This window comes from Cygnus olor, chromosome 3 (assembly GCF_009769625.2).
Source record: "Cygnus olor isolate bCygOlo1 chromosome 3, bCygOlo1.pri.v2, whole genome shotgun sequence".
Classification (NCBI taxonomy): Eukaryota; Metazoa; Chordata; class Aves; order Anseriformes; family Anatidae; genus Cygnus; species Cygnus olor.
In genome coordinates this window covers 114,904,331-114,928,469 of record NC_049171.1, presented here as the reverse complement: position 1 = coordinate 114,928,469, position 24,139 = coordinate 114,904,331, and the positions used below count along the sequence as shown (strand labels likewise).

The following is a 24,139-nucleotide window of genomic DNA, read 5'->3' as shown; positions in this document are numbered from 1 at the left end:
AGCAGCATGAAGCATTAGCCTCCCTTGTGCCAGGTCTCCCGTATCAAACCAAAGGCTCTGGTATAGTAGGTTGGGGGGCTGAACCAGAAATCACATGCTACACCTGGGATGTCTTTCCTAATGGATGCAATTAATTACTGGTAAAAGTTTTTCTCTCTCTCGTGGTGGGCAATTTGGCTGTCTGAACCAGGAGCACAGGGACAATGAGCAAACAGACTGACTATTCCAGGTCTTCTCCAGACAGCACTTGGTGGTGGAACAGCCACCTTGTTGGACCTTTTCTAGGCTGTGGAACATTTTATTTCTCTTCCCAAGTGCTGGACCCATCCCTGCAGCTGGCATTAGTAAAAGGACAAGCCAGGGCTCCCACCCGTTCCACTGCCTGTCAACAGCAAGATTATCAGATGATTATCTTTCGCTCTCCTCATTTAACCACAACTGAGCAAGGCCAAGCAAGGGAACAGGAATGAGGCTTATTCCAACTGAACCAACTGATTTCTTGTATAGAAATTCCCCCTGCTTGACCTCAGGGATTTCAGCAGCCTTACATTGCTTGGGACCAGGGGGTTTCATGCTCTTAGACATTCTTTGTGCAGATTACCCTTCCTTACAGTAAGCAGCACTGAACTCAACAAGCAGCTCTGAAAAACAGATGTTTCCCCAGGAAACACACAACTCCCCCGTCTCTGCCTCAGGGATGCTTCTGCTTTCCAGTATGTGTTCTCCCCTCTATTTGCGTTTCTAAAAGCTGCAGCAATACCTCAGCGCTGCTGAGAGCCTGCACCTTCAGGAGAGCAGCCTCCCAGATACGGACAACTTGAAGTATTTCCAACACAAAATTCCTCCTTTATTGGCTGTGTATGTGGTGAAGCATGTGATCAATATTTCATTAGCCTCGTGTAACATCAGATGAGCAACACTCCAGAACATTTATTCCTTGGTCTTGAAAACTAAGAACATGCAGTGCGTAGTGCCTCACACAGGGTACAGTGACAGGCTGGATGAGAACAGATGGGACAAATGAAGGCAGTTTATATTTTCATTGCTGCCTAACCTGCCAGTGTGAAAGCTAACTGAAAAACAGCCACAAAAAGATTATCTTTCATCTTCCCCCTCAGCTTTTTAATATTATGATTTGAAGATAAAGAACTAATCAAGAGAGAGTCAGAGCTTCACTTATTAACAGGCCTGATGCGCTCCCACTGAAAGTCATCTGGAGTCCTCCCACTGCATTACATGGGCTCCAAGGCATAGCATTAGACAAGTGAACCTTAAAAAACAGAGGGAATGATTTCAGAGCTCCTGGGCTTAATAGGAGAGAGACCCTCACACACAACATTGATGAAAGGGGTGCAGAATTCCTCTTTTGCAGGTCTCATAGAGCACAGAATTCACAGGGTTGGTAAAGGAAGCTTTTAGTGAACAAATATTGCTAATAATGCCAAGTTTGACAAACTCTGAGGACCTCCAGAGCTGTCCATTCTTCACCCAAACTCCTGCCCATCTATTTGTCACTGGAAAGCTCACCTGACTCTAGGATCCCAGCCCTCCTCCTGGCCCATGCAGGACCTGGGAAGCGGGAAACTGCTGGACTGCCCCACCATCCCCTTTATTACTTTGCCACACCGACAGGTGAGGAACGCCTCTTGCTTACCTAGTCACCCTGAGATCACCTTTACCTCAAGTCGAGTTAAAGTACAGACACATACAAGAAGCCTGCATTTACAACATCCAAAATAAGCAAGTTACAGTGTTTTAGGAAAAACGTAGGTGATAACCACCTCCAGAAGTTCACTGTTCCTTCCAGAACGAGGCTTTTTCCCCTATCTTGAGGGGCGCGGTTTCAGAAGGGGCCTGGTGACAACTCCGCAGAGCAGGCTGCAGGCTGCCCCGGTAGGTAGCAGATTTGTCACTGTCGCTGCATCCACGTGCATCTGCATCAGTCACACAGGCATCCTCTGGGCAGTAGTGGCTGCACTGCACCCCGCTGCAGAACAATGGGCTGTGCAGGGAGTTTTACTGACACCTAGCAGCACTAACACCCTGATTTACTGCCCTGGTTGGATTTTATGCTCCTTCAGTGTAACTGGCAGCTGGCTGTAACAGTCCAGATGACCTTCAGAACTAGACAAATTTTCAAGCTTGTGTCATTCTTTCACGCTGGTAAATCTGAGTGAGGAGATTTGGGTGTAATGCACCATGCAGCAGATATTTTGCAGTAGTATCAGAATCCAGAGAGATGAGTGTTACTCATCTCTCACATATATAATAATTACCTGTGCTGTAAAAGGCTTAAGTATAAACCATGCAGCTCCCAAAACATCTTCCAGCTAAAGTCAGGCTACCACCTAGCCCAGCTCTGACTGATGTCAGCAGGACTCTCCAGCGCCAACCAGCACAAGAGCCCTTAGAGTGTGCCTCCCTCCAGATATCAGCTGTGGGATGTTTGTGGCACCCTTGTGCTTCCACATTGTCAAGTAAAAACCATCACAACACAAAGACAGCAAGTTGTACTGAGGATGGCAGCTATATTATTGCACTTGTTCTGCACAGGGGCTGTGTGGTGCTGTCAGTCTGGCACCTTCTGCTAGCACCAAACCAAACTTCACAGCCTTTAGCTTTCAAACACTTTGAATCAGCTGTTAAGCGGTGAAATCTTTTTATTTGTAATTAGACCACTTTGGAGCTGTAAAGTGAGCATGTCATTAATGGAGGCTTTACCCATCATGATGAGGTATGTATCTTGTAGGACCAATTGAGGTTAATGTTTATCAGTGAGTAAAACAAGGGGAAAACATATAAACTTTTCAGTAATAAATGTTATTTGGAACAGATGTGGTTAGGAGATAATTTACTACTGATTATCTCACTATCAGGTGCTGGCATGGTGGGTAAAACCTGTGTGCCATGAGCTCCATAGACTACATTCGTTCAGGTAACAATGAAGCCAGCGGAGCACCTCTGTGACTGTCTACACTCAGGACACAAGGTTGTGTGCTACCATGAAATAGGTTCTGTATAATTGGCACTCCTTGCAGGGAAAATAATGAAATGCTTTATATTAATATCTATCTGTATATCTTGCTGTGACTCACCACTCAGTCTGGTGCCTTGAATCGTCCGCCCTTCTGCTCTGTTGGACATGCATCCAGCTGCACAACACCACTTTCCTGGTGAAACATATTTCATGTCAAAAAATGACTTGACCTCAAACCTCCTAATACTAGAGGTGTTTTGCAAATAATTCAACAGCCTGTCTTGGCTAGATATGCAATTGCTGAGCCCAACAACAGTATTAAGGGCCAATTAGCTAGTGGCACTTAGAGGCTGAAATTAGACATGACAGAGGACAGAAAAGAAGTCCAGACAGCTTGGGAAGTCCCAGTGGTAGCGGTGTTTGTTTTTTAGGAGGGCTTCTGCTTCAACTCACTTAAACAGCATTGAGCATTTTTTGCTGTTGGCACTGACATTTTTCCTGTTGATAAATAGGTTTTTCCTCCCAGTCAGGTCTATAAGCAATTATGCTTCAATTCAAGCCCAACATGCCTAATTTACATTACACTACCACACAGCCCCCCTGTGAATAGCTATAAAGTTGGTTTACCCACAAATCTTGTAATTCACCTTTGTGGCCAGCGTAAGCTTCAGGGCTGACACAACTACATTGCACTGCCTCTCACAGGAGGGCGAGGAGGCTTTGCAAGAAAACAAGTCAAAAAACCACCAGAGGCTGTCACGTCAGACTGAGAGACCCCATTCAGGGGGGCTGGCATTGCCCACCCATCCCCTGACCCTCACCCTGGCCACACCAGGCCCTGCAGACGCGGGGCGAGCCCCTCTTCCTCACCTCACTGCCTCACGGCCTCTCCACTGCCGAGGGCCGGTGGCCAACTGCCAAGGCCAACCTCCAACGCCCGTCGCCGTTGCCAAGGGCAGCGCGCGGCTGTCTGGGCACAATGGCAGGCGCGGTGCCCTGAGGCGGGCTTGGGGTCGGTGGTGGCCGCAGGTGAGTGCCCGCTGAGGGGCCGGGCGGGTGCGACAGGCCCAGTGCTGTGATGGGAGACTTGTGGCTGCTGCAGGGCCCTGGAGAGGGTTGCTGGGTTTTCGCAACCAAAAGGTGATCTTTGAAAATACAAACACGGAGCTGGCCGACAGCATCCCTGCTTGTGCCTGGTCCCTCTCGTGGTCGAGTTGGGGCTGGAAGTTACCTCAGTTTGCCTTTCTGCACAGTGAGACAAGTGAGGCTGCTGTCTGCGTGTTCCCGTCCCAGCAGCCCTCTCCCCTCAGACCCGGCCTGCTCTGGGTTTCAGCCCAAGTAAGGCCGCCTGACACCACCTCTGCCCCTCACCTCTCCTCTCAGCGGTGCCCAGCAGCTCCTCGCCCTCCTGACTGAGGCTCCAGTCACTCCCAGACGGACACTGGCACAGCAAGCTGAAAACAAAATACACATCTTAGAAGAATAAACACGGCATTACAGGCTATTCATTATGCCAGGATTCAGTTTGAGGAGGATTTGTTACATTGCTCCCGTTAAATGTTAGTCACAGCCAAAAATCCAGAGTAATTATCTTTATAAAGCTTTAAATATAACGTGGCACTGTTACCATATCAGTTTCTTTTATACCAGCACAGGGGGCTCAGGCTTATCTCCACGGCCAGCATGCAAACAGGCCAAATTTAGAAAGTTCCAAGCTATTTTCTCTCACTAAAGATAAAAGACATGAAAATTTTGTTTACTGGTTTGTGAATAGTGATAATTAAAGGGATGCTTTCTACTTGAAATGTTGAAACTGAAAAATGTTGCAAACTAAAAGAAGGAGTCACAAGTGCTTCCAGCAGCGGTCAGGCACCAGGCTTTGACAGAAAGCGAGTGAGAGTGCTGGCCACCAGACCTTCCCTACCAATGCAGCTTGACCACTGATTGGAAAGATTTGTGAGAAACCAAACTGATTAAAATGGCTTTCCTAATACTAGGTATACTGGGAAAAGGGTTCATCTGAATTGGAAAGAGTTCGTGCTTTCAACCAAAACAGTAACAGAAGCTGGCAGAATGAAAGTAGCGATCCTGTTGATGTTTGTCAACAGATAAAGTTGTTGCTCCACAGATGTTACAAGCCCAGGATTTATGATTATAGCTTCATGAAGTGCTCCCCAGAGTACAACTGTCTCAAAGCTGTGTCAACAATCCCTTGTTTTCTGTTAAAAGGTCCTACAGGTTAAGTGATACAAATCCTATGAAGTGCACACGATTGGCAGCATTTATTTAATGAAAATCCCAGGATGCGGTAGTTATATTTTCATTATAAAAGGCTGTTTCACTTGCTTGCAGTTTTACCTGACTCTGGGTATAAGCTTCTATCCCACCTGTCTTATTTTGATTCTGTTACTGTAGAAATTTCTAATAAAACAGGACCCAATCCCGTTGAAAAAATACTGTAAAGAAATATTAATTGTCACAGTTAAATTGTTGTGTTTGTTTTCGTGTAAATTGTTGGTTCTTAGTGCTCTGAAGCAGACTTTAAACTTGGTAGGGGATCTCACTGGTGGGTAAAGTGAGATAACAACATACTTCACCATTATGTTGCAAATAATTTCACTTAAGTTTACAGAAATAATTTTGTTGCTGTGTGTGAAGTATTAAAATAATACCGTGATAAGCATCTCAAAATCAACAGGAAACACTGATCATACTGAACTGGGACTAAAATTGGGATGGAGTGCAATACATTGCCCTGTGAGCAAAAGGGAAAGTGTAGAATAAGTGCAAGTTGTGCTGTGAGTCCCATATCATGAACAAGGCAAAGGTTTTGGGGAGTAAAAATAATACCTAGTCACGTAGTTCAAACGCTTTTTGGACATATATACAGGGATATTGCATGAATGATGCATGGTTTGTTGTTTTTCAACCATATTTTGTGGTGTTTATCATATGCAGCACGTCTGTGTTTTGCATCAGTGCTGGTGATTCTCTGATTGCTTCTTGATGCTGCTGCTGTTCCTGTGTAACCCTGTGTCCCTTTGCTGTGTCACTGCTGGGGACACTGACAGCAACAACACCAGTGATGGCAGGTGTTCACTTGCAGCTAGTAATTGCTGAAGCATGTGAGATGCACTTCAGTTTCAGACTTGCTTTCCAGCTGTGTCATCTTGCTCACTGCAGAATGGCATCCTAGGATGTGCTTGTTCTGGATACCTCAGACACTGAGCGTGATGGTTATGCAAGATGTCACTCTAGCACTGTTACGAATCTCAAGGATAATCCATAAAATAAATCCAAATCTGTATGCACTGAATATTATATTCATTTATACCTTCATTGGATGTTACCAACAAAATGTTACTAATCACAACAGTGCTCTTGTGCTCCTTAGCTTTACTAACCTATTTCCAGGGAGAACATAGTTTTTTCAGTGTTTGCAGCTTCATGGTGGAGAAAGAAGGGAAAAAAGACAAGTTTTGATCTTAAATAAGTTCCTGAAAAAATGCTGTGCAAAATCCAGGTGTTTGTGCAGAAAGCACAAAGAAATACTGGAAAAATCCTCAAACACAGTATCTCGTCAGTTCCTCAGACAGTGTCAATAAGTGAGTATTGATTTCCTTGGAGCACTGCGGACTGGGCTGGTCACAGGAGCGTGTGGCTGGCACCCTGCGTGCGGTCTCAGCAGCAGTAAGCCAGGATGCAGACGAGCCCCGCAGCTCTTTGGGATGCCACAGCCCCAAGGCAGCAAGGTGCGTGCTCCTACTGCTCTGCAGCCTACGGTGCTGGCTGGGGCAGAGGCAGAGCAGAGGCATTTCAGAAAGGATGGGGCAGAGCTGCGATTATGCCCAGCCCTCCTTCAGTGGGTGAGGCCCATGGGTTGTGGAATGGGCTCACTCTGTGCAGGCTGACCAGAAGGGATCAGGCAGTGTTTTGATCATTTAAATAGCACCTAAGGAACAGGAGCCTGGGCTCTCTGTGTGCACGCAGATGCAGTGGGAAGAAAGGGCCCATTTTGGAAGTGAAACCAAGTTCCTTACAGCTGCAGGGTGGTGGGAAATAGAGAACAAGAGTACAAGAGAACAGTTTAAGCTTGTCAGCTCCATCTAAGCATTATTAAAAACATTTCTCTTTCTGAGTTTCAGAGTCATAAATAGCGTAAGAGCCTTCCCTGTAGTACCTTTGTGCTGCTCCTCGCTGTGGAGTTCACACTTCGTCAGAGCCCAGGACAAACGTCCTTGTCTGGAAGTTTTGCTCAGAAATGACTTCTAATGTCTCAGGCTCTAAAAGCTAGACTGCGCAGGGTACTCTGTTTTCCTTCCTACCAGGGCTTTACCCAGAAGTACCCTTATTTCTGAACTCTAAACATTAGGACTGAGTGCTGCTATAGTTGTAACCCCTACCAGAAAAATAATAATTAAAAAAAAATCTGCATTCATTCCCTTTCACAGGACAACGTACAAGAAACACAACGTAGTAAGGATTTAGGTGACAGATTTGAGTTATTGACACTTAATGATCTAATCATTTGTTGTAAGAATATACTTTGTATATGATAAGAATGAGAGTTATACAAGACTAGGGGGAAAAAAAGCGTTTTAAGCAATGCCATATTTAAATGAGAGAAAGCCACTTTCTGCAGCTGACCTATTCTGGCCAGATTATATTACTAACAGTGAGCATGTACATTTGAGTGCCCACTTAAACACTTATGAAAGTAAGCATCTTCTAATAATAATGCCATTTAAATAAAGCATGGTGTAGAGCTGGTCAAGACAGTTACAATGCCCAACAGGTTTTCTAGCATCCACATTTTACAATGTTTTCACTACACTTCGTTAACTAGAAAGGGCAGCTTTTAAGTAGCTTCAAGCATTTTATAGCCCTCCCCTACCTTTTTCTTGTTCCTATCCTGAAACACCTCTGCTGTTTTAGCTTTGTTTCAAGGAGGAGCTCAGCCACAGCCAGGGGTGTCGGACAGCGTAACAGAGCTGTTTTGCACACACTGCCTGGCTCAGGGCTGTAGGCACTTCTCAGCAGCACAGCCATGCTGCACAGGGAAAGTGTCAAGCAGCTTATTAGCAGGGGGAAAGACAAGAGGAGCAGTTGTCAGAAATCCCCCCTCTTTGTTGCTCCAGAAATAGGCTGGCCCCAGAACTTCAAAAGACACGAAAGGCAGTAGTTACAGAAACAACAACTGACATGGCATACCTGTGGTACAAAAAGTACTTTTACCTGTTCCCAACATGGTTAGCCTTTATTCACTCTATTTTTCCTGCAGTTTTCTTTCAGATTTCCTTTCCAGAAAGGGAGGTGCTGCCTCAAAAAATCTCTTGAAATTATGCATCCTTCTGAATCGTTCTTACAACTCACCTCTTCTTGGACAGCCACAAAACACTCAATAGTAGCCAGGCAGATTGTTAAGTGGTACCATTTACAGCCTATACTGCTAATAAATAAATAAATAAATAAAATAAAATAAAACAAAACAAAATCCCTGAGGAAAAATAAAATAAAAAAAATCCCTAAGGGGACCCTGTTTTTCCACATTTTTTGTTGTCTGTCCTATAAGTGTTTTTTTTGGAGCACAGGTTGATTCAGGGCTTGCTGAAGCTGATAGGAAGCTTCCCATTCACTTAAGCAAGCTCCAGAAATAGTCCTGACCCTTGCCTGGCCCTGCAGCCACAAGTGCTGAGACTACCTAACAGAGGATAAAAAAACTAAAAAATAATCACAACAGAGGAAAATGCAAAGCTGGTATCCTGCAGCACACTTTCCTCTACAAGTATTTGTTGCATTACCTGGAGGAATCTTTTCCCATGTCAGCATCTCACTGCCTGCACCTTTTTTCCCCAAGGGATTTACCACAGAAAAATGCAATTTACCCTTTTATGCACACAGCCCAGCTGGAAGTTCATGCATTAGTTACTAACAAAGGACGATGCTCAGGTATTGACGAAGTGATCCTAGCATCTATTTTATGCTTTAGCAAGACTTGTAACTGGGACGTGTTCATTTTTTTCTCAAGTACTAAAATGGCAGGTGATCAACGTTTCCTTGGGCCTCCAAGTAATTGTAGATTATAACAGTTCCTTGAATGGAAAACAGTTAGCTTAACTTAATTTTCACCTTGAAAGAGATTTCTTCTGAACAGTTTGATTACAAAAAGAACAATTTGCAAGGTGTTTCCTGTGTTTATATAGTCTCTCTGTGTACTGCATATACTAAATGAGAGAAATTCACTTAAAGCTCTGTGCTCTGTCAAGTTTAAGTAGGTAAGTAGATATTTTCATGCCTTGAACATAGCTTGATTCCTGTTCTTCCTGGCATGTCAAAGTAATCTCATCTCTGTGTTTACATGTTTTCCTCTCTCCCAGTGCAGAAATTCCTTCCTTAGATGAAGCCATTTTTCCTCACTCAAGGATGCTACCAGTAGATGACAGACTTCTAGACTTACAGATCTACAAGCTTCTCCAGTGTGTCCACCAGAAAGACAAGAAGCAAATAGAAAAGCTGGTCCAGCACGGCTTCCCCAACCTCATTAATTTCACAGAGCCTACAGATGGGTACAGCGCCCTCTCTTTGGCCTGCACCAAGAATGACACCGACATCTGCAGCTTCTTGCTACAGCTGGGAGCTCATCCAGATGTCCAGGACAAAATGGGACGTACTCCAGCAATGAGGGCAGCTGAGCTAGGCCATGAATTGGTTCTGGACTTACTAGTAAAAGCTAAAGCAGATATGACTGTTGTTGATAATGAAGGGAAAGGTAAGTAAAAAGGAACCCGATCAGACCAGAAATAGCACAAAATGGCTCCTTACTGTGTTACGTACTTGCTATATATATCATGCTCATTCTGAAGAGAGGAACCACAGTGGAGGGTAGGTAATACTTAAAGCTCAACAGAAGCTATTGGCCATAAGAGCTTTGGTAAAAATGAAAATTATTCTGCCTGAGCAATCCAGGCCTTTAAATCATAGATCCCTCCAGTGTGTTCTCCCATGAACAGCCACATACTCAATTCTGGTAAACTCCCTGAGTTCAGAGGTCCTAAACTAGAAATCCTTTTTTACATTTATATATGTGAGAGAATTTAATGGGCCTCTGATGAAGGAGTCTCTGTCCGTTCATCTGTGAAGTTTATAGCATAAATAACCTTTCTTATCATTTACCATTACACCATAATCCATGCTGTTTTTCTTTGCAGGTGTTTTGTTTTACTGCATTTTACCTACAAGACGTCATTATCATTGCACTCAAATTGCCCTGGATTATGGTGCAGATCTTAACAACTGTACTACTGATGGGAAGCCTATATTTCTACAAGCCTGTGAGCAAGCTCATGATATTAAAGAAATATGTCTGAATTTCTTGGAAAGAGGAGCAAATCCCAATTCAAGAGACCCAGTATGAATATTTCAGTAACTAAGAATGTGTGTACAGGAGTAAAGAATGGTTACCAGACTGGAATGTACAACCATAAATCCTCACATTAAAATAACACAGCAGTGGCAATCTCATAACTCTGTGGGGATGTCTATTCCCTTCTTTATCAACTTTTTTTGCAGGAACAGAGATTTAAGTCTTCTGCTTGAATCATGTATCCCGAGTTAGATTTTTGTAGGTTAGAGTGCAAATATTTAAAAAACAAGGTGTAAGTGTGCCAACTTCCAAGAGTTCTAGTTCACTGTACTTCAGCTGGATGTGCCCCAAGGTTTTCAGGGTTGAAGTAGTATTTACTAAAAGGTGAGTCCAACAGGAAAAACATGAAGGGGAATCAAGGTAGTGACGAGACGTAAGAAACTGTTTTCTCCCTTTTGTACCTCTTAGTCATGTATTTGTTTACTTGCTAAATTTATCAATGGCATTAAGGACTGAAGCCCTGTGCTACTGATAAAGTCATAGAGTCATTGAATCATTTAGGTTGGAAAAGACCTTCAGGATTATCAGGCTTTCCCTTAGAGCTACTCCTGGCTTTTGCTTTAGTCCTAGCATTTGCAGCATCCTTCCTAGTTTTTAGCTAGACCAAACCATTTTGCATTACCAATATTTGGACGTCTTTATCACATCCTCTGAGGCACATTCCCACCTTCTGCACACCTGCAATATGATGAGAAACCTGCATTTTGGTTTTAATACGGAAGACACATACCTGGCAACATAATGGGAATGTTTTGCTAGGCCCAAAGAAAGATATCAGGGAATAAAGCATGGTTCGGTACAATGAAATCCACAGCTCATTGTCTGCTTCCTGCCCTTCCTTTATCTCTGCCCCTCTGTATAGCAGCAAGTAAGAGATTTTAAGAGTTGCTGTGGGCCATTAGGCTAATAGGAGGCTATCCCTGATCTGAGAGGTGCTTTATTCTTGAGACCATCACCAAATCTACCAAAGTCATAGTTACTTATGCTCTTTCAAGACATAAGTGGTATTTTATGTTAAATCTTTATACACGAGAGCATGCACCCAGAAAAAAAAAAAAAAAGGGATTTCTTCAAATAAGGAATTGATTTTTGTGTGGCTATTCAGGTGTCTCAGGTTACTAACATAGTTGAGTCACTAGGATTTGACTACTCCTGGTTTAGAAGCATTAAGACTAGATTCCTAAGGTTTTCCTACAACCGCTTAAAATACTTAATACTTAAAAGTATTAGACACGTCTACTTTTTTCAATAATACCTAAAAGGAGGCCTTCATTTTATACTGCCTTGCAACAATCAGATCGTGTTGTGCCAGAGGACTCTTGCAACCTGAATTAGCACACAATGCAAATTCTGAATTGTTTTCTTGCTACCTTGCAGGCCACGGGTCGCACAGCCTTAATGGAAGCAGCACGAGAAGGTGTTCTTGAGCTGGTGCGTGGTATACTTGAGAGAAGAGTTGACGTTAACGTATTTGACAATGAAAGACACAATGCTGCACATTTTGCAGCCAAAGGAGGCTTTTTTGAGGTATCATCATCTGTGGTGTTGAACAGCTTGCTGCAAAGCCAGACCATTATTTATTTATCTATTTGGAGTCCAGTATCTCAGCTGATCAAAGCACAGTAATTAGTAGTTAAAAGCCACTTCTTTTTGAGTATCAAAGGAAAGCCAGAAGTGACAGAATCTCTCTCATAATTGCAGAGCTTTTTTGCCAAGGTACCCCCGAGTGTGTGTTACTGTGGCTGTCTGGTGTGAATAGCTCCTTTGGAGAGCTTGTTTACCCCAACATGTAGCATGTCACAGTTGTGTAACATGGATGAAACCTTCCCATAGTAAGAAAGGCAGATACAAAAGGCTGCAGGTGGGCCATTTCTTCCCTATGTCTCCCCAGCTACTGTCTTTAAAGTATACAAAATTATGCAATTTTAATTATGCACACAATGATTATGCATAGTTACTTGAAGATGGCAGGCCTGCAAGAGCGAAGGTTGTTCTTGATATCTACAACTGAAGGGAGTTTCTAATTCCTGAGTAAAGTAAGCACATACTATAGAAAACATGAGTGTTATGTGTGCATTGATCAGCTGGGCAAGGGAGAGAAGTTCACTATGTAAACTGGGAATATATGATACTGCATTTCATTTGTAAATCATTCTCACAGTTCCCCCCTCCTAAGAAACACAGATGACTTTTGCTGATAATGTCTTTGCTTTTCTAGATCCTGAGGATTATTTCAGCTTATAATGGAGACTTGGGCCTGATCGCTATGAACGGTAACACACCACTTCATTACGCTGCAGAGGGAGGATTTGCAAATTGCTGCAAGTTTATAGGACAAAGAGGTACATTAAGAAGTTACTTTATGACTATTGCATATATTATTTTTCTGTGTTAGAGGAAAGACTGACATCACTTGGGCATCTGTGAAGGAATTGTCTCTCTGGGGTATCGTGACAAGTGCAATTCTCGGTGAGAAGTACCTAACATAGGCTATTGCTATTTACTTCCACTAGTGTGGCTAAGATGAAATAAAACATTTCTCAAGGAAATCAACAGAAACATCATGGGTTTGTATTAGAACTAGACAATATTAAGGGGTTTTGGTTTTATTTGTTTTCAGAAATATCGCATCAAAACTTCCAACAGAAAATTAATTTTTAGTTTGCTGATCATTTTAACAACCTGATCTCACTGTAGTCATGGGGAAAACTTAGCACCCGTGGGTATTAAAACATACTCCAAATAAGCTATGATCATTTTCTGAGTTATGCAAATGATCATATCACTTCCAGTTTTCTTTCCATAGGACCATGTAAAATCCTATGTTATGTTCTTGTGGTCCAAATATTTAGCTTACAGTCCATTAACAAATCACAAGGCTGGCATACAGAAGAGTGAGTAACATCTTAATCTTAGTTTCTTAGTCTTAGGTCTTAGTCTTAGTCTTAGTTTCTTAGTCTTAGTTCTTCTTAGTTTCTTGGTTGCTACTTTCGCTACTTTAAGTAAAAATGTAAAATTTTCACTGAACTTCTCCTTTCCCATATGTATTCATGAGTAGACAGAGTAGAGTATGGGTTGCCTGATGAATCTCCCTTTGGAAAACAAATACGGATGCGTGCCTAGCTTTCCAGGTTGGGATCACTGATGTGGTTGCATTTACTATTGTTATTTATAGTTAAGACTGTATAAAATTGTAGACTTGTGCTAATTAGCTACACATATCTTACAAGACTCTTACATTGAGTAATTGTCAATTATTAATTCCATTGCGTTATCGGTGAAAGCGTGTCTATATTGTTAGGCTGTGATCCTACGTGGACAAACTTGTTGGCAAAGACTCCAAGAGCTGTTGCCAAGGAAGGCGGTTTTAAAGCAGCAGTAACCGAATTGCGTAAAATTGAAAATAACTTTAAAAAACAGTCCAAGCCCGGAGCTAAGGAGAACAACCCCCAGTGGGCACTGAGGCTATACGACTGGTCCTTAGAGCACCAGGCTGCCCTCCGGAAGGCATTTGAGGCCGTCGACCAAGGAGATGGAACAGTAGCTAAGGATGATTTCATATCAGTTATTCAGAAGCGGTGTGCCTTTGTGGACACTGAGCAAATACGAACTATTGCTGAAGCACATGAAAGATCTGACCCTGAAGGAATCAACACTGAAGAATTTTTTAAAGGCTCAAAATACTTGCAGAAAAACTGTCTTATAACATCTTATGGACCCAAAGGGAAGAAAGGAAAGAAAGGGAAGAAACGAAGAGGCAAAAGAGGCATTGCCGTCCCCATGCCAATTTGCATTATTCCAAAGAGTGCGTGTCCACTTAGGGAAGATGGCTTCCCTGTATACATGATTGAGGCTGTTCAGAACATTGCTGATAGCTATCGTTTTAACCGAGACCACCCATCTGCCCACCCCGTGCACGACGACCGTGCCTGGTATATAGATGAACCAAGGAAAATGTACATGAACATTAACTTCCTTGTCAGGGCAGGAGACGTTCTGTCTCTACAGAAAGCATTTGAGGAGGGTGTGCCAGTAGACATAAAAGATAAGTATTACAAAACACCTTTGATGGCTGCATGTGCAAGTGGGAACATAGACTTTGTGCAGTATCTTCTGGAAAAGGGGTAAGATCATTCCAAAGATTTTTTTTTAATTGCTATTTTGGGAGCATAAATTTCCAATAAACATTTGGATGCAACAGACTATAGTTTTTGTATGCATGCTATTTAACATAATAATTCCATAAGATGCTGAATTACGGAGGTTTAGTTTATTATTTTTTACATTTTAGTAATGAGGAAATAAAAACTTCTAAAGGCAAGTTTCCCAGACCTGAAATTGTTGTTGTCTGAGCTACTGACATTTCACTTAGATGCAGGGTACCTAGTCTACTGGAGCTGTGGCTAGTTTATATCCACGTCTCAAGTAGTGCATCTTCAAAACAACTTTCAAAATTAGATGAATGATTTTTTGGAAATCTGACTTAAGTGGGTAGCCTGAAATCATTGAGATACTCCTAGATGAATCATCAAGGAAGTCTCAGACTTCCCTGTTCCACATGCCAGAGCTTTTGCATGCAAATGTTTTAAGAGAATCAGCCCTACCAAGAATCACTTTCCTCTGCAGCCTCAGCAGGCTGAGGCAGCAGGATTTACACCAGAAGTGCACGTTGCTATTTAGTCTGTTCCCCTCTTCAGAAGTGCTTCAGCAGTTTTGTAGCCTACAGATACGCCTGTGAAAAATCTTCATAACAGCTTAAAAATGAAAGCAATTTAAGAAAAAATCAGTCATATTTATGTAATAGCATAATCTCTTCTTTTTTTATGATCAAACTGCCATAGTCCTACATTCAGATAACTGCTTAAGTGAACATTTTTCAAAGACAATATTTACGTTAGCTTTGTTCTCTGCCTATTGCTGGAATTCATTTTAATGTTCATTTCTAAGGATAAGTGTCTCTAGTCATTGCTCTAGATCCTGCAGAGACTTAACAGCATGTACAAATTTATGCACCCTGGTAATTACACTGACATTCCTGCAGCATATGTAAAGCTGTGTAAGTGTGTATATTCAGGTCTTCCAAAGATAAGGATGCAAGAGTTATCAAATTAATCTAGCAAATTTTCTCCACTGCTTTCATCAGACCTCACTAGACAGTACAGGAGTCACATCTCATCATATTTAGACCTAGAAATGCAATAATAGTTTAAAAAAAAGTTCCAGTTTTGAGATTTTAAATTGATTGAAATCAGAAAAAAGAGGAAAGTTTTCAGTACAGTTTTAGCTTTGCATCTTTCAACATTGTGGACTTTCCAACACTTCCATTTTGGCATGGTAATTTAAATACTTTTTACAATATGGCCATTTCAGTATTACAAATGCATACCAAATAGAAAATGAAATATTTATCTAGAGCTATAAAAAATGCTGAGGTTTAAGCATAAATCAGTGGTATCTACTTTCTACCTTGTTCCAGAAAGACTCAGAAATAAGGCAAATTCACCAATGTTTGATCCGAAGAAAATGCTGAAGAATTTTTAAGTCAGTGGTGTGTCTTTCCTGTTCCCTTCAATCGGTTTGTTTCCAATAGAATGAAGTTAACAAAAGAGAGTCAGGGACAGAAAGAGGATCAGTCCAGGCATGGGGAGTGGGTAGGGAGAGAAAGTAGAATAAGTGGAACCCTGTATTTTAAATGAGAAATATAGAGGAAATGACATCTGCATACAAGTAAGTCATAATAGCTAAGCAACCGAGAGATAACAAAGATAAAACCGTTAGATCTGGGTAATTTACTGCTATATGATCTCAACAAAGGCAGAATTCTGAAACAGATTAAAAATTTAAGCAAGAAGAGATGAATAGATTAATCTGTTCTTTTGATCTACAGTTAAATATTAACCATCTGATCAGATACGCAAAAAAGCTCTCTGGGCAAGCAGCTTACTTCCTAGTTTTTCTTCCCTCTCCCTCCCTCCGTGTCTTTCAGGCAGACATCAGCTCTTTGTCCCTTATTTAGTTCAGGACCTCTAGGCTGTCCTAAACACAACGGAAAGTACTTCATTGTGCAGGAGTTTTAGGGGATTCCCTCAGGAGGTTTTGACCACTTCTGAACCCACACATGGCACACGTGGGAGACAACAGATCCAGGTATGGTCGTGGACCATGCTTTGTTCAAAGACATGGGGAACCATATTTCTTCCCTTTTAATGCTACAAAGGGGCACTAGTGGCTCTTGTTCCCCGAGCCTTGCCTTTCCATGCCCCTGGCTGAAAAGCTCCCAAGGCAGCCAGCTGCCAAAGGGCTGGTAATGCTTTTTCCCAAGATTCATCTGAAGGCAGCACACTGCAAATATCACCCCAAAACCAGCCCTTGCAGCCTCCAGAACATGCCATTACTAACCTGGGAGGCAGAAGGATCTAGACCAGTGACACGGTAGCTGAAAAGGTTTTAAATCCTCAGCTTTTCTGTAATAGATCTTCTCTAACTCATTTTTAAATAGTGCAGGAAGCAATTTTGCCATGTATTTTGGAGCACGTGTTCTTGGCCTAGAAGTTTTCTTTTTTGGATTCCTTAACCTGCCTTTGGCCATCCTCAGTGAAGCTGGAGCACAAACACTACGAGCATTTTACAGAAGGACTAAGTTGCCCCAAAGCTTATTTTTCTCTGTATGTGTGAAAACTTCCCTGGGGAGGACCCTGTATCAGCTTAGAGAGGACCATGATCGCCACTCAGGCACACACTTACAATGAATATGACAAGCTACATATCACATTCTAAAACAGTTTCAAAGTAGCAGTAGCAATATGAAAATACTTATTTACATTGAAGATGCCACTACAGTGTGGAGTTATCACTGATTGTACTTAGAGCTGTGGAAGTTACTGTATTTAGTATCTGGCATCATCTGCCACAACTCCTCTTACTCTTTTGTAGGGCCGACGTGAATGCAACAGATAATTTCATGTGGACTCCCCTCCACCACGCTTGCTATAATGGACATCTAGAGATTGCTGAGCTGATAGTGAAGGCTGGAGGAGCAGTGAATGCACCTGCAATAGGCAATGCAACCCCACTAATGAGAGCCATTGAGATCTGTAGATTGGACGTGGTACATTTTTTAATCAATGCAGGTGCTGACATCCAAACAACAAACAGCAATGGTAAATATCAATGTCTCCCCAAAAGGACTGCTTAAGTGCATACAGGTTTTATAAGAAAAATAAGTTATTAGAATGTTTTGAGAAGTATTCTGAATTTATGACTGGTATCGGGATTACAATGAAGGTAAAGTTAAGTTCATTTAGTTTTCTACAGTATGGAATCACTATTCTAACTAGTCAGCCTCCTGCTTTTTATGCACCTATAAAATAAAGTTACATGATTAATTACATGATTAATAAGTACAACCTCCCAAACCAAGACTGTGGCTGAAAACATCCCTGATAAAGCTGTTACTCCTCACATGATACCATCTAGAGATGTAAGTGGCTTTAAATGAAAAAAAAAAAAATCTAGGCAGTTATTAGTATTATTGAATGGAAAAGTAGATTTTAGTTCTGGCCAGTGTGTATTCTGCCACACATTTAAACTGCTTGTAATTTTGTATGCAGAGATAACACTAGTTAAATAAAAAATTTCTTGCTGCTCAGCCTGTAAATACTACTGCCCGAGATAAAAGCGACTAACAGAAAGACAAATCTGAACTGATACTGAAGGGTTGCCTCCTCACAGCAGATCCTCAATGACTATTATTATCTCTATTTTAAGAGTAATTTAAACAGTTAACATCGCTTTTTCAGCCCTTGCTATAATGTAGGAAGCAACGTTGCTACGTAATGAGACTTCCCTTCCCAAAATGCCTAGAAGGTGAAACCTTGCTTGTAGAAGCACTGTGTACTCTGCATTTCTGTTATCATAGGAAATTCTATATAACTGATGGTGGCAGTTTGGTCTCGCCATTACTTTAAGGCCTCATCTCATAAGATTTAGAAGAGTTTTTCCTTTATTAGGTTCTGAAGGGATTCAGCCCCACTTAGACCACAGGGCTTTCCCTTGACGCCTTGCCAGCCACAGAGCAACCACTGGCAGGGGCAGATACCAACAATAACTTTGTCTAAATTCCAAACCCTGTAATATGCTAGCCATTCCCAAGTGCTAAATGCTCTCACCTCTCAAAGGTCAAAGTTACAACCTGCAGTACCAGTATATTAAGATGCCGATGTCAGGACATTTAGAGCAAAGCAACCACTTCCAAGAATTCCTTCAATATCTTGTTTCAGGGCTCGTTTCTGCAAGCCCTTATTTCTGCAAGCAGTGCTGATGACTGCCAGCCCTCACACCAACATCAGGCAAGCTACTGGCACACTGAAGGGCTAATAAATTAGATGCCTAATTAAATTCTGTTGACTGTAGTGTCGTTATTCAGTTACAACAACAAGTGCCAAGATTTATTTTCATGGCTTAAACAGGTATTTATTTTTAAATACAGGAAAGAACGCTCTTGATATTGCTAAGGTATTTGCAGATTCTAGAATAATCGATCTGCTTCAAAATAAACTGGACAATTTGCTAAAGGTATCAGAAAAAAAAAGGAGCAGAGAAAGAAAAAGTTGCAAAGCCAAGGTCACCTTCTACACTGACACCTGGAGAGACGCAAGCTGTGAAAAAAGAGGTATGAGAGATGGGGAGAAAGGACTGATTTGTTAGTAGAGCGTTTATTTCTTCAGTTGCCATCAAAGTCTGTATAAAGCAGTAAGTTTTGTTAAAGTATTCTCAGAAGCAGGGCTTGGTTTTGCCAGTACTACTACTTGTTCATTGTTCAAAATGGTGACTTGGTAATTTACATGAATTTTGTGGCTTCTCTAATCTCACTGCAGAATTATGTCCTTTACCACTGACAAGGAACGTAAAAATCTTTCCTCCTTTCCTTCCCCCTAAAGTTAATGATCACCTAACTATGATGTCCAAATACTGAAAACTGCTAACCATAGTTTCTCAAAGGAAGCATGCGTTTCTTCAAAGGATAAGACCAATTCAAGGCCCTTCAAGTCAGTAGAAGCATCTTTTTCCTCTTCTAAATTGAACATACTGAGTTGATATCAGGCTTGCTGACTTCTGATTTTCCCATTTGTCTCATATCCATCTTCCACTGTCGACAAGAGTCCTATTTATTCAAGCCCACAGTGATGCGTTTGGCTGTTGTACTTGCCAATGCATTTTCTGCACCCTCCTGGAGCCTTGAGTACCTTACTATTTTTCCATCACCCACTGACATCAGCCTCAGTGACCATATTCTGATTACCTTATTGTGGATGAAGTTCTCCTGATTTACCAGTGTTACCTGCTAATCAGACCTGGGATTCTATTTAGAGAGAAAATGCGGTTATATCTGCATAGCTGGCAGTCTCCTTCATCAGTCCCGCCCTGGATGTCATAGTAAACGTGTCACAGTAGCCACATTGCTGGCTTCTGCCTTTTGAAAATGTTGTTTCTTAGGAGTAGTATAGGATTTTCACAGAAGGGTGGATGACAACTTCTGACACTCGCTCATCACCTGCCACAGGATGGAAACACCAGTGGTACTAAGTGATAGTCTAGTGAGTCTTGAAAAGCAGTTAATGTTTTAATGTCCAAGAAGGAGAGTCATCCCCTACTTTTTAAAGTACTTCCCTCACAGATTTCTGATATATAAAAAAACAGCTTCAAGAAAAACAGATCCTGAACATATTCAGAAAACACATACACACTGTGAATGGATGGTAAAACAAGTATCAGAGGATGTATGCTTTGCTTCCAAACGCAACATGTTTGTGCAATGGATTAACCACTTCTCTTTTAGCTTTTACAGGTATCTCTGGCAGTTGTAGAAAAACCTGATCTTGAAAAGGCAGCAGATTCCCTTAAAAACAGTGTTATTTATCTGAACTCGCTGATAACCAGTGGTGCTACTAAGAAAGAAGACATCGCATTCGAACCCAGAAAAGTATGTACAGTAGCAAACCTTAAGTACAGTTTATGTTAAAGGTAGACAGATCACATTCTTTGCAGGTCAGTATGTAGAGTTTGGTCACTTCATTAGTGGAAGCTGGACCAATTATACTAGCAAGGAGTCTGGCCCAGAGTCGAAGTGTATTAGCAAAGCATCCAGTATTTTGCATGACATGCAGCTCAGAGCCAGTGCTTCATTCCAGTCATGTCTTCAGAAGCTGACATCTCTCACATTGTACATTTCTGAACAGCTGATTAGAAAACATGGCATTCCAACAAAATTCAATGGCTTCACAGTTTTAGCAAAGATGTTGTAGAAGGGTTCACAGTTGATTCCAGTACGTTTGTTCTAGATCTTGTTTGCTTTCACCTTCAGTTACTGAAAGTCAGGAACATAGGAATAGCTTCTTTCAGAGATGGAAGGATCTCTTGAAAAGTAGTTGTTTCCAACATGATTCAATCCTGGATCAATTCTGTTTTCTAGCTAGTTATGATTTTGTTAGTTTTTTTTTTTTTTTGTCTCCTCTGTGGGCAGGCCTTACGGTAGATCCAAAACAAGAATAAACCGATGAAAGGACTTTACAATTTAACTAACTTATAGGTGATATGACATGGAGTAGAGATTGCCACAAAACAACGATAAACCTAAAAGGTGATATGTACGTCTATATGTATGTCTATGTGTATTATAACAAATCATGGAAATTGAGCTTACCACTTTTAAAACTAGGATGAAAGTAGACCACATTAAATACAAATGCAACCATGTTCATTGTATGAATTTTAATATTCACACAGTACACTTAAGGGATTGGAGTCCTTGTTTATGGAACCAGCACCAACTTCTAACTTGCCTTATCAAACACTTATTACCTGATTACTGATGTCGGTGACACTGAATGAAATGAATCACAGCACATTAAAACATTTACCTCCTAGAGTTAAAATAATGAAGGTATCACTTTTGTATTAGGGACCTGTTAATACTCACTCACAAATAATTGAGAAAAGGAAACAGGATCATGGAGACCTAATTCATATCTATATCTATATCTATATCTATATATATATATATATATATATATTAAAGGAAACAAATACCATTACTGACCAAGAAGTTTTGTTTGGAATTTACCATTTCCCTAACTCTGACTTGTGCTAGTTTCTGCAGTGGTCTCAGGGAAATAAGGCTATGCTGCCAATGAGACTATGGTTAATTACTGTTTTCCACTCAGAGGATCTTGGGCCTGAGTCAGTCATTCTAAACAAACAGCTTTAGGTCTTCTTCCCTGCCATTAGCCCTGAGCTGGGCCCTCAGCATATTACAGATTAGAAGTGACAAGAGTGCTCTGCTTGTATATACAAGATGATATGGTACCTGCAGGAAAGCTGCACTGGTTTTCTTCTACATCTCAGGATAGAAAGGAGGGCTACAACATAGCTTGGTTTAGCTAAGTGTTTTCTTAATGCAGAAGCCCTGCCCAGATTAACTACAACTACCTTCATTTTCTAGATTTGGACCCCTGAAGCCACAACAAAGGAGCTGGTAAGAAAGCAAGAATTGCTCCAGGAGCGCTCTACTCTTCATGGCAACTCAGAAGTCTTCTTGACCCCCTTTAAGAGAAAAGTTATCAAATAAGCATATCAGCTACAAGAAGCTACTTCAACACATTTCAAGAGGACAAAGATCAAAGAAGGCTACACCTTTGTAAGAAAGGAATCATGTAGTGCTTAGTAAATGCATCTCAGTTATGATAAAATGTCTAGCAGGTTTTTCCTCTGTAAATTACGTTGCTTATACAGACTTTTGTTAAGAGCTTAGTACTGAAAAAGGTTTATCCTCATTATTCTAAGTACTGGACCTCAGTGTATTTTACGGAACAGCAACTTGTGACGCATTCTTTTTAAGGGGTTGGCTTTATGAGGCTATTTTTCACCCCAAGATAAAACTTTTTCATAGACAGTTATAGGGTTGCCCTTCCCACTGAAAGGGCATTAAAATATAAGGATAGGAATATGGGATTTCAGATTTCAGACATGTTTTTGGTTGTCTGCAAAGTCAAGAGAAAATATAGGAGTTAATAGCCCAGACTACCACTGTTGAGTATGCTGCCTTAATGTTCTATCTCAGACACATACCTCTTCCCTCACTCACTGAGGATATAATACCCAACCGCACTGTTATCAGGATAATTGGATATTTTCAAACTGGCCTACACCTTGAAAAACATTCAGAAATTTTGTGAAGGCAGGTTCTTGTATTAAGAGCTACATACAAAACCAATCCAAATCAACCCTTGCCCTCTCACATGAGGTAAGTCATTTGAGATGTTGTCCTGCCACTGAGTTATATGGATGGGGAGAAGTTAGCATCTTAAAAAAATGATCTGACCAGGCTGCTGTAATTTAGTGTAGAGGTTCTGAAATTTTGTTGTAGCAAGCATATAACGTCAAGATTTGTGTTATGACCAGGATGAAATACCACAGGTTCTGCTGAAGGATGGAGCATCTCTTGAATTCTGTTCGGTATATCTGCAAAATAGTTGAGAGCACAGAAATGAGCTTGATTTGGAGCTTCTAAAAGGTAATAACAGATAAGCTTTGGGTAGGCAGAGGCTGAAAATACTGGAAATGTTTAGCTAAGAAGTGGGAGGGAATGCTATGAAAGATATATAAAGCAGCAAAGAACATGGAGAACTGAACCGAAACCTATTCTTTTGTAGGGTACAAGAACAGTCAGAACACTGAAAAAACAGGAAAGCAGCACACATTAAATAACACTGTACAATGTGTAAATATCCTATGGAACCCTCTGCCCAATTATCCTTGGAAGCTTAAAAAAATATTTACATAGAGTGTGAAAAGAGTCTCGTTAGCTAATGCATATGGGATAAAATCCCTTGTGTTTCAGGACCTCAGCTAATTACTGTCTGCACATAGTACAGAGTTTTCTAGCAATGCAGTTCACTCCTTGATCATCCAGTGTAGTGATGTTCATGTTCCCCAGGAAAGAAAGCCACTGGCCTAGACAAACACTGTAAATTTGATCAGCATCTGGTTTGATAGCATGCATTTTAAAATTTATTTTTATGCTGAGATGGCCTCAAGAACCATCTGGCTCCAGAATACAGCTACTTTTCAAGATTTGTTTTCAATTTTACTGGTTTTTAAACTGCAAGTCTCTGGAATCTGAGCTTCAGAAGGTGTTCTTTCCTTCTGGTTGCACTATTTGTAATAAGGACAGATTTTTGCCCTTGTTGATGTGTGCAATATAGCATTTCCGTGCCTGAGTTTGTCTAGGTACGAGAAGAGCAGAAGTGCTTTTGGTGGAACTTTGCTGGGGAAAGACTGTGCAGTCATCTTGAAAACACCACTGCTCTCATGACACCACATGCAGGAAACCCTCTTCAACTCTAGCTGCACATCCAAACGTAGAATTCAGACCCAAGACAAATGTAAAGCAAGGAGATAAGTCTAGTGAGGTACTACTTGTATTTTCAAATACCGCTACAGAACATATCATTTGGATGAACGCAGTTGTGTATGATTAGTTTATGACAAGTTGCTTACTTTTAGAAAATTTCCCTATATGTTTAGCATTTTAATAGTCCAGTATGAAGACAGACTTTAAAGGCAAGCGAGATACCATTTCAACGTATCAGCTGTCTTGGAATTCTTAACATCAGCATATCATCTCTGCCTGTCAGCATAAAACTTCTTGGCTGTAGATGATTGCAAGTAACAAAAATAAG

The 24,139-nt window shown here is 41.2% G+C and overlaps 2 protein-coding genes and 1 long non-coding RNA gene across 6 annotated transcripts in view; 1 reads left to right on the top strand and 2 right to left on the bottom strand.

Moving 5' to 3' along the window:
* The window catches only part of PAK5 (p21 (RAC1) activated kinase 5), a 156,053-nt gene extending 152,048 nt beyond the window's left edge, over positions 1-4,005 (bottom strand). For 2 of the 3 annotated variants that reach the window (XM_040553979.1, XM_040553980.1), the window contains exons 1-2: positions 3,848-4,005; positions 3,096-3,170 (exon numbers count right to left, since the gene is read on the bottom strand). The gene's annotated coding sequence lies outside the window, so the exon portion shown is untranslated. Of the gene's footprint in view, positions 1-3,095; positions 3,171-3,624; positions 3,767-3,847 lie in introns of those variants that run through there. The other variant, XM_040553981.1, reaches the window with a different exon arrangement.
* ANKEF1 (ankyrin repeat and EF-hand domain containing 1) lies at positions 1,149-22,589 on the top strand. Its single transcript, XM_040553997.1, has 12 exons — positions 1,149-1,268; positions 3,094-3,168; positions 3,846-4,006; positions 9,360-9,746; positions 10,186-10,385; positions 11,778-11,927; positions 12,619-12,742; positions 13,702-14,524; positions 17,334-17,560; positions 18,889-19,071; positions 20,261-20,382; positions 21,901-22,589. The coding sequence occupies exons 2-12, from the start codon at positions 3,143-3,145 to the stop codon at positions 22,024-22,026; spliced, it is 2,529 nt and encodes an 842-aa protein (XP_040409931.1). The 5' UTR covers positions 1,149-1,268; positions 3,094-3,142; the 3' UTR covers positions 22,027-22,589.
* The window catches only part of LOC121068640, a 150,385-nt gene continuing 130,258 nt past the window's right edge, over positions 4,013-24,139 (bottom strand). For both annotated transcript variants that reach the window (XR_005819004.1, XR_005819003.1), the window contains exon 3: positions 4,013-4,431. This is a non-coding gene — a long non-coding RNA (uncharacterized LOC121068640). The remainder of the gene's footprint in view (positions 4,432-24,139) is intronic.

Bases quoted from the DNA above. Each gene is read 5' to 3' on its own strand.
- ANKEF1 (XM_040553997.1), top strand. From the start codon at position 3,143: ATGCATCCAGCTGCACAACACCACTT. The intron at 11,928-12,618 runs GTATCATCATCT...TTGCTTTTCTAG, and splicing joins CCAAAGGAGGCTTTTTTGAG to ATCCTGAGGATTATTTCAGC. The intron at 12,743-13,701 runs GTACATTAAGAA...CTATATTGTTAG, and splicing joins CAAGTTTATAGGACAAAGAG to GCTGTGATCCTACGTGGACA.